A 10,813-nucleotide genomic window follows, 5' to 3' on the forward strand; every position below is an offset into this window, starting at 1 on the left:
TGGCCGCAAAAATAATCCAAATACATTTATTGTTTCTCTACCAAGAAAAGAATAGTAGAATGAATAATATACAGAATCAACAATTCAGTTAACATTCCCCGTGTGTATACATAGTCAAGTGTAAATTACACTGAATGCCTGGTGTTTTTGAACTAACTTAAATTTTATTCAAAATTTGATCTTGGGAAGAATCCCAATTGTAACAAAACTGAACTCTGCTGGTCAAAGGCTCAAAAACCTAAAAATTAGGAGGTTTTCCTATACTGGTTATTCATTTTTTTTACTATTCTATTCATGAACGCTAATTCATGATCAGAAACGTACTGGAATTGCTTCCTTTCCATAAAAAACTAGCTGCGCAGTATGCAAAGGTTCTCAACAAAAAAGCCGCTTCAGCAATAAAAAATATCCACAATATTGACCTGGTCATGATGTTGTGTGCCGGTGATTTAGGGCAAACTTTACAACTTCGTAAAATGAAACCACAATTCCAACGGAGGGACCAGCTCGACCAACTCGCGGACCGAAACCAGTAAAAAGTCCTTTCAAGCCTCCATCTCTGAGAGAATATGGTAAAAAAATTAGGTCAGATAAAGCATAAAGCATATCAATAACCAGTTATATCAATATATTGATAGATTCAAACAATGTACAATCAAATCAAATATTAGTATAAAAGGCATCAATTCTCAAATTATATGTCACATAGATGCCGCAGGTAGTAGAGATAAAAAAATTGGGGCACTTGGCATCAAAATTCTATCATAAAAATATGGGTAAAGTCCAAACTATTTGGAATCCAAATTATGGCATACCTCCAAATCTCCATCAGTGTCTGTCTCGTAGTCATCTTCAATGCTCTGACATGATCCTTCTGAAAAACATTTTGCAGAACCAGAGTAAGACCAAATGTGCAGATGCATGAATACATAAAATGCATCTCTAGTTCAAATGTAACAGTTAATCTAAAAAGAATGATGAGATACCAACTCTTATTTGCCAGAGAAGACATCTTTTTGAACAACAAAAAAAAAAACGAAAATATAACCGACTCAAAACTTAATGAAACGAACCTCTATCTGCCTTCGAGTTTTTGCAACATCTAGTGGACATGTAGCTCCAGCCGCTAGAGTTCCTGCAATAAAACCAGCTGAAAAATTTGCGCCAAGAATACTCAATATACTGGCATCATCGCCTCCAACCAAACTAATAAGTTTTCTTCTAGTCTGCAAAGCAAGAGTAGTTGACATGAGAAAACAATATTATTAAGAAAAACAACTCCTTACGCTAAGGATCTGGAAGGAAACTCACTGGCTCAAGTGTTGACCAACAAATTGCAGAGAATGGTACATCACGAGCAAGTTGTGCGCCCATGCCAGTCCACAGCACACGATAACCTTGCACTGTAAGGAAATAACAAACATTACAATACAATATTGATACCTTTAACAAGCTTAAATTTGAATGTATCTTTATATAGTCTTGCACAGTTGTACTAACAAATATAGCAGAGCTGGTCAGTGTGGCCCAATTGATTATAAAAAAAAAAACTAAGGTGAGTTTAGAATCAAACCAAACAAATCAGAAATGTAAATAATACGACCACCCTATTTGTTTGACATAGAGAAGAATTATGCCTTGAATAGCCTTACTAAGAATTGATTTAAATTATTAGTTCATTAAAAAACTAAATCCAATTATTCAATGAGCTAAATATTTATATTATGACAATGATCCGTGAGAACATCTTGTCCTTGTCCAGGATTTTAATAAATTATACAAAAAAGGAAAAAACCCAGGCAACTCAAAAAATTTAAAATTTATATTTATCAGGTGTTCTATTGTCGCAAAAGCTGGTACTTACAGCTGTTTGGTGGTCTATTTGTCCCCTTGACATTGACAACACCTGCCAAAGTCTGGTATACTCCAGGTGGCTTTTTACCAATTTGTGTCTCTTTAAATGCCTACAAAAATCCAAGATCCAAACACCAGTAAGAATCCAGATTGTGAATAGGAAATGTAGCTGGATAACACATAATATGATAACACGGCTTTTGAAAACCCACGGAATAGGAATCAAGCAATAAAAAATGAAACACCATTGCCACACCAAATAAAATCCACAACAATATCAACATGATCATCGATTGAATATAGAAGAAAGAAAACCATGTGAACTGCAGTAAATAGAAGTAGAACAAAGTTAACTATAAGGTGCAAACAAGTTGAGGTATTTGATTTCCTAAAAAATCAAAACATCATCCGGCTGCAATGCAGTTCTTATACTATAAGCCATGACCTACTCATAATCATAGTTTGAATACATTGCAGCCAATCTAAATGGAATTGAATTGTAGAAAATCATGGCCACAGTGACTTGGTACTTGTGAAATAAATAAGAAAATAAACCATGCACTCTCAAGACCAGCGGGAGCAATTGGCAGGCTAAAATCAACCTTGAATGCCGGTTAACTTGCTCAATGAAAATGCAGATTAAAAAAAGCATGGCACATAACTGTGGCTTAAACAACATGGTACTTCAAGAAGAAAACAACATATATGGATGACTATCTAAAAATACCTGCATGCGAGTTCTGGCAAGTTCAATAGGATAACAAGTTGCACAAGCAAGTGAGCGTGCCAACGAACCAGCCACTAAAGGTACATATGGAGTTGCGGCTGGAGCACTTTTGGTTGTGTATTCCTCGAACCAATTGCGGAATATGTCATAGCAAGGAAGGTAAATTCCAACCTGATTTAAGCATACAAAAGAATAGGTCAGCCAATTACAACGCTCTCATTATGCAGTGTCCAGTACTTAAAACAGCAAATCACAGTTAATTGACTTGTGAACCTACAGTCGGTACTGCAAGTGCCAGGCCTGCATTTGTGCCTCTCCATAGCCTACTAAATCCTTCCTGAAATAAATACCACTCTGGCATTGATTAACAAATGTGTGTAGTCAATACATATGTATGTAATGCAAGTAAATGGTTGTTGCAATCCGTCCGATACCTATACCTATATATTCTATAATATTAAACTACCAACCTGTTGTATAATTTTATACATGACATCCAGTGTTCCTTTGTACCGAAAACAATCGGGTGGACAGAGTGATACGGTGCCATGTAGTCCAGCCCGGGTACATGATGGAGAACATCTTAAATCAGCAAACATCTGAAAAACAATATTGTAAAGGTGAAATTAACTTCACTTGCATAACTACCCTTGTAAAAATATGGGGTTTCCTTTTCAAATGTTAACAAACAACTAATTTGTCTTCAAAACGACACATGTTGCCATTCAACCATGCAAACTCTTAAAAACAATCCAACATTACATTAGTTTGTTTTGGAGCTGAACCGGTCAGCTAAATACAGATATACAGTAGTTTGAGGCAATAAAAATTCTCATAATATAAGGGGGTGGAAAGACAAAAATGTGTTTGACACATACCATATTTGGGCCGAAACAAGACATTCTACTGTTCAAATTACTGAGCGGATGAGAATAAGCTACCCCTGCAGCTTGTGCTTGCAACCTTGTCTGATAAATGGAGAAAATAAATCAAAACACACCACCAAAATAAAACAAACAAACAAACTAGTCCAAAATAAACATCAAGAAAAAGACATAATAATGAATAGCACAATTATATAAACCATTGAAGGATTTGCATAAACTCAATATATTATATAAACAAGCATTGAAATCTGCATATCAAACACTCAAAAGGTTTAAGAACAAATTATTCAGAAAAACCAGTTCTTTTTTTGTTGTAGGTTAGCCTAGTGGCTAGAATTCCACTCTTAATGTGAATAAGGGGAGTCTCTGGAGTTAAAACCGATTAGAACCGCGGTTTTGCATATAAAATCCATGTCACTACCAACTGAACTAAGCTCACCGGACAAAAAAACCAGAGTCCTAATCCTAGCTGAAACAATCAATTGACAAACTTTATTTATCTTATGGCCGAACTATGATTATCATACCTCATCCAAAAAAGAAAAAAATCACTAAAAAAGACGATTCATTGATTGTCAATAACAGTCACATAACATTCCTAATTCTTATATACCTATTCACATTAGTCTCAATCTCGCGCCACATGAAAAATTTACATGAATAATTAAAAAATTTAAAAATAAAAAATTATGAAACTCGGTCGCTGAGAAGAAGAAAGAGTACCTTGGCAACATCAAGGGGATTGACAATGACGGCGGAGAGTACGGCGGCACCGGCGGCGGAGAAAGCGCGTTCAGCAACACCTAATTTATCATTATTTAACGATGATTTGGAGGGAGAAGAAAATCGTGGAATTGCGTTGGCGTTGGGATTCATTTGAATTGAAGTATGTTCGGAAGACATCCATGGGTTTTGGATTCGCTCTGAATCCACCATTTTCTGTTTAACGGCGAAGACAAAATTGGTTTTTGCTTTTTTTGATTAATTGATTGATTGATTGATTGATTAAATTAAATAAGTCCTAATTAAAGAAATTAAAAAAATTAAGAGAAAAATGGATAGGCGAATATGTGGGAGGGAAAAAACGGTGAAGCTGAAGGGGGAGAAAGAGAAAGAGAAAGAGAAAGAGATTTGAGCGTACGTACGTAAGTGCTTATGCCACGTTTGTTGACAAGTAGCGAAAGGTATTTTCTGCGGTGTAAGAAACCCTAGATATATGTTGGGTGAACTCCAAATATTCCACACAGCTTCACTTTAATTATTCATTCATAAAAAATTTTAACAAAGCCTTCACTTTAATTGCTAAAGAATTTCCATTAGATTTTTCTTAAAAAAAATCCATGAATTAAAAGTGATAAAAAAACAATTTAACTCTTTGGTAAAAAAATAAACAAAAACAATTAACTCAACTTACATTAAAATAATGTGTGAATTTAATTATTAAAGACAAAAAAATCTTGAGTCTTTTTTTTGTTACAAAAAATCTTGAGTTTTTTTTTTTTTAACGAAACAAATTTAATTCATTTTATTAATCACCAAAAGTTCAATACATGAAGGAACAATTTCATTATGTACTATTAGGTAATATTCTCTCGGTTTATGTCTGTCTACTAATGAATCTAATTTTTTTTTGTTTCTCATTATGAAAATATATATATTGTGTCAAAATATATATATATATATATATATTATAAAAAAAATAGGAAATATTATCTTTTTTATAAGGGGATTTCATGTAATAAATAAACATTTGATGATATTTTTTAGAATAATTAAAAATATTATAAAATAACATTGTCTCTTAAAAGAAAGTAAAAGAAATTAGAAATGTATAATTAATTGTCTACTTAAAAGAAAACTTCTATAAAAGGAAATCTTTTGAGCGGTTATAAAAGGAAAATATTAAAAATAGTATTCATTGTACTTCGTCAAATTTTTCGTACTTAATGGAATTGAGACAGATTTCCTTTAAGATAGTTAATAATTTTAAGTATTTAATTGATACGCACCGACGGGTGTAAATTAGTTTTACATTATTAATTAATATTAACCATGTTTTCTCCCACATCATTTCACTTCACCCCCTTTTTTTGATATGATATGGCAAAATAATGATTATTTATTGGACGATCGTGTAAAACTATTTTACATTATCGGTGTGTATCAATTAAACTCTAACTTTAAATGCTAAACAAATAAACAACAATGCGTCGGAAAAAAAAACAAATAAACAATAAATAAATACTTCCTCTGTCTCAAAATATAAGAGAAAATTGGTTAACAAAAGTTGATGTATTTAATCCAAATTTTTAACTAAATACATCAATTTTTGTTGACTCATTTTTCCTTATATTTCGGGACGGATGAAGTAGGTGGAAACGTTATCAAAAATAAATAAATAAATGAATAAATAGGTGGAAAAAGTGATGATCCACGTAAGCTCGCTCCTAGCTACAAGTTACCAACATGTGTCGTGTTTGATGCTGCCACGTGTTTGATTAGTAGTCGACATAATTCTTAGCTTTTTTTGGTATGAAAATGAATAGGATTTTTTTTATTTATTTTTGTTATAGGAGCGAAAAGGAGAAACTTTGTGTTAGAAAAATGAATTTTTAAAAATTAATGGTACTCAATAAAAACACAAAAATCGATAATCTTAATTGTTCTCAATAGTATATTAAATGATTTTATGTTTTTTTAAAATTTAATATAGATAATTTATATAATATGATATATATTTTGAATCCAAAAGTTAATTTTATAAAATTTGTATTCGTTAAAGCGTTATTGAGCGGTGTAATTTGATCCCTCTCAATACCTCCATAAAAAATTCAAGTTTTGTCACGGCTCAACCAAATATTTTAAGCTAGCTCTGCCACTGCGAGTACCATATTTAAGGTATTCTATCACCAATTTAATATTAGCTTATTTTTTTGCTGTTGTACATAATATGAATTATTTAGTGGATCATATTAAATATTTTTTATATTTATATAAGTTGTATAATTTTGTATCATGAGAAGAGATCCGTTGACTCCAGATCTCCATATTCCATTTTATTTAATCTAATGATCCTAATTAGTTATAAATTCACCTCACATGATCACTACTTTATCCTTCACCTCACATAATCATTATTTTTTTTTCTCATTCCCTTGTCTATGCATTCAACAAAAGGTAAATAGGGATATGTTAAGACATATTCACAAAATATTTAATTATCCAGCAATTTTATCTTTGAATGTTTATCATTTGATTGCACCTCAAATTCATTTTCACTGTGTCTTCATGAACATGTGTTTATTAGTATAATAACAACTGAAATCTGGTAGTTATACACTATCCCAAATACTAATCTTTTATTATTAAAAGAATTCATCAAAGTTTGCTTCTTTTTTTTTTGTGACAAAACCATATTCCAAATGCCAAAAAAATGGGACAAATATAGAGCTCAAATTGTGGCGGTAGATATATCATCGCGCAAATTAACCACAACTATGAATTTTTTGTGATATGTGTAGAATCATATAAGATGAACAACTTCACTGCTCAATTGCGTGAGCACAAATTAAATGGAAGCAAAGTAACAGGTCTGGACATTAGGAAGACAAAATTGTTTAAAGAGAAACCCTATTTTTTCCTCTTGTTGATAGTGTAGGCAAGAGAATGAAAAAGGAAAATAGTGATTGTGTGAGGTGAATGAAAATAATGATTATGTGAGATAAATTTATAACTAATTAAGTTCATTAGATTAAAAGAAATGGAAGACAAAGATTTGGAGTAACTTTAGAGAGTTACTCTTGGAGCCAACGAATCCCTCATCTTGTATCAATGGAGTAAAATACGTACGAGTTACAAAGATAATACATAGCATTGTAGGAATTACTATTTTTTATAAATTAAGAGCATCTAGATATCAAGATAGGGATAAACATTCATTGTTGGTATCCATATCCTTCACCGTCCTCCACCTATAGCTCATATTATTATTATAATAAAAAAAAACAAAAACCGAAGGACATATACCTAACCAAGTGCGTCCACACAAAAGTGCATAGGACAATAAAATATATCAACTTGTAGTTAAGGCTAAAAAACAAAATAGAAGTTCTAGAAAATATAGGCGAATGAACCGACCATCAACACGGAGACGTTTCACGTATCCATTACTCCTTGCAGCAAGCAGCAAACGACGATGCTTTTTCAAGCAATACAGTTCGAAATCAATGAATGATACAGATATTGAAATATTAACCTCTGACGAGACAAATCTTGTTGAACATCCAATATGTAACAATCCGGGCCCCTTTTCTACGTATTTAGTAGGCAATCTCGGCTGTCACCTTACGATCTTCTCCACCCCCTCTCTAGTGGAGTTTTTTCCTTCCGTAGAAATCGAACCACGTACCCTGGGATTCAAGTACATGTTCAATTCATTCCCACAACCAATTGGGCTACGTAGCTCAATTGGTAGTGGGAATGGATTGAACACGTACTTGAATCCTAGGGTACGTGGTTCGATTTCCACGGAAGGAAAAAACTCCACTAGAGAGGGGGTGGAGAAGATTGTGAGGTGATAGCCGGGATTGCCTACTAAATACGTAATAAAGGGGCTCATGATGTTACACAATACAACCCAGAACCATTTGAAAATCAGATCAAGGGATGATCGATCGACGGAACTGAGCACCACGAACACGAGGAACACTAAAATAGCCATTGAACCCCTTAGTCCGACGAACGACACTACCACCAACATGGCGTATCCACGCACCTAGCCCTTACGAACATTATTCGGCCGAGGCAGGACTTGATGAATCCAGATCGTGAGTGATTTCCAACAAAACAACACACAAAAATGAAGTACCCATTTGGACAAAACCCCACTGATGTGCTACACTCAACAATATGATAATCCTATTGAAGCCACCAAACAAAATTGGCTTATGTCGGTCAATCATGAAATTAGGCCATGACATCATTTTGTTGGTTCATCATGAAATCATGCTATTGCTATGAATAATCTTTTGCACCACTTGGAGATCATGAAATCATGCTCTTGCGATGAATCATCTTTTGCAATCAACCACCACTTGGTGAAATACACATATTTTTGCACGACAGAATTGTTCGTAACTATCCAGAGCAACAAGGATCGTTGCTAGAGACAACCCCACAAGGGGTTTAGGGATGGTGGCGTCGCAACTCCAGAGAAGTCGATCGCACCACCGCAAGACCAAGGGCTACATTACAAATGAAGAATTTTATTGTAGGAATTACTTATTAATAATGTATGAAACTAAAAATGGTATCATCATTATAGATGCTCTTAGGTGACAAATTACATGCAATTTTTTTTCCAATATTGACCTTCTAATTAACCATTTAACTTCAACTTAAACCAAAAAATTCATCACTCTTTCATGGGTAAGGATTAAACATATTTACATCATGACAATTTAACTTATCTAAATCGTTCGATCATCATAAACTAACGACACATATTATTTTAGATAAAAATATACAATTTTTAATTTAGACCGTTGTTCGGCCTTTGTAAGACTTGTGAAAGTATACACAGTCAATTGCAGAAAAGTAATAAGATAGAGTATCGTACCCACAAGGATTGCGAGTGGAACTTGGTTTCAATTCTTATTCAGTCAATTCTTAACTTATGAGCATAAAAGTAACAAAACATCATTTTGGGGTTTTTATAACAAAGAAATATAAATGACAATAATGAAAATAGGTTTTGATAACAAGAGTTGGAAAGTGTTGGAATCAATGATCAGTTCAACTACGGTTTAATGTCTGTGTGTGATAAGTGCTGTCAAGACTATTGTGACCAAGCTTCCTTGTGGTGTATGTCAACAACGTTAGATAATAAAATGGGGGATAAGGTGGATCATATGTCTAGGTCACGCTTAATTCATTTCAGTTCAGAAGAAATCTTGCTTGTTTTAAATCATTATGGCCTCAAAGCTTATGTCTAAGTCTTAGAGTAAGAAGTATGTGTCCATCCTCTATTTAACCATATTAGTTCATTCAATCCATTTACTATTAGATGTCTCATAATAATAAACCTGTATCTAATCATAAGTTGATCAAGCTCAGAATCATATATACAACAAAATAGCAAATGAACCAAAATAACATAACAATACACAACACATCACATAAATGACATTAAACTTTCATTGAACTTCACATAAATTCCAACATCAAGAGGTTTAGCTCATGGTGAGCTTCACAACACAAATAACAAAAGGAATAGTTCTACACATCAGATGATAATAGAAATGTAAACCTACAAACACGACCACCTAGAGATGATGTCGCAACCTCCAAGTCAGCAGCATCGCGCCTCTAGTTATCAGAATTGCATCAGAGTTGCGGCGGCGGCTCAAGTAGCTCTCCACGAAACTTAGGTATTCTGCCTCCAAGCTAGCGCTTCCTTCTCATGCATACTGAAACTAGGGTTATTGGCTCCATTATATAGAGATCAATCTTGGATCATGAGCCCTAACCACTTAGAATAAGACAGCCCAAAAGAATGAGGCATATTTCCTTAAGATAACAACAGACAGTACGCTCTGCACATGGGAAATCTGCCAGTTGTCTTAGCTTCGTCCGGTAGTGCTTTTGTCTTCTTTCACAGCATACATGGAGCTTTAACTGCACATGCGACTCCACACAATCTTTGTTGTACGGAACTCAGGTTTTGACTCTAATTAGCATGAGATAGCTCTGAACCCTTTTTGTCTTGCTTTGGATCCAGTGGTCTATCTTGACTCAAGTTATCACCGGAACTCCTCTTTTTGGACGAAGGATTACAATTATGTTATATTTACATACTAGACTCAAAATACATAAAAATGACTCAAAACATTGAATGATCACCTTATGGTCTGACAATAACTAAAGTAAATAGACCGCCACTAAGTTACGGGTTAATTCAAAAATATTATTTTTTATTGTTTTGACGGTTTTTTTCATTTATTGGCGGCTTAGGCCGCCAGAAACTTATAGAGGGCTTAAACCGCCAATAAATGTTTATTGAATCCGCCAATAAATTGATGCTTTCTTGTAGTGGTTGTGCGGGTAAAAATAAATTGCAGGAAAGTAAATGACTGAAAAATAAAGTAAAGGTGTGTGTGTGTCCACGCGGGGTGGTTAAGTGTTTTCGAATCCCTCCCTTACTCCTACTTGGTGGTTAATTCCCTTCTTCTCCTCTATCAGGATTAGTCTTATAAAATAGGTTCAAAAGCACTCGTTCCCTATTTCTATTACAAACTGGTCAGAGCCTAGTTTAGGTTGCCTTACTCTGGTTAAATATCCTCGCCCT

The 10,813-nt window shown here is 33.9% G+C and overlaps 1 protein-coding gene across 1 annotated transcript; it reads right to left on the reverse strand.

The window, feature by feature from the left end:
- Positions 1 to 4,654, reverse strand: LOC123909306 (mitochondrial carrier protein MTM1). The gene is made up of 10 exons (XM_045960128.1): positions 4,192 to 4,654; positions 3,460 to 3,549; positions 3,052 to 3,180; positions 2,859 to 2,918; positions 2,582 to 2,752; positions 1,865 to 1,964; positions 1,312 to 1,403; positions 1,074 to 1,226; positions 816 to 874; positions 1 to 559 (listed from the first exon to the last, which is right to left on the reverse strand). The coding sequence occupies exons 1-10, from the start codon at positions 4,402 to 4,404 to the stop codon at positions 427 to 429; spliced, it is 1,200 nt and encodes a 399-aa protein (XP_045816084.1). The 5' UTR covers positions 4,405 to 4,654; the 3' UTR covers positions 1 to 426.
- Positions 4,655 to 10,813: the final 6,159 nt, after the last annotated feature.

Source organism: Trifolium pratense, linkage group LG2, assembly GCF_020283565.1.
Source record: "Trifolium pratense cultivar HEN17-A07 linkage group LG2, ARS_RC_1.1, whole genome shotgun sequence".
Classification (NCBI taxonomy): domain Eukaryota; kingdom Viridiplantae; phylum Streptophyta; class Magnoliopsida; order Fabales; family Fabaceae; genus Trifolium; species Trifolium pratense.

Bases quoted from the DNA above. Each gene is read 5' to 3' on its own strand.
- LOC123909306 (XM_045960128.1), bottom strand. From the start codon at position 4,404: ATGGTGGATTCAGAGCGAATCCAAAACCCATGGATGTCTTCCGAACAT. The intron at 3,550-4,191 runs GTACTCTTTCTT...TCCATTTATCAG, and splicing joins ATCCCCTTGATGTTGCCAAG to ACAAGGTTGCAAGCACAAGC. The intron at 1,404-1,864 runs GTAAGTACCAGC...ATTTCCTTACAG, and splicing joins AAATAGACCACCAAACAGCT to TGCAAGGTTATCGTGTGCTG.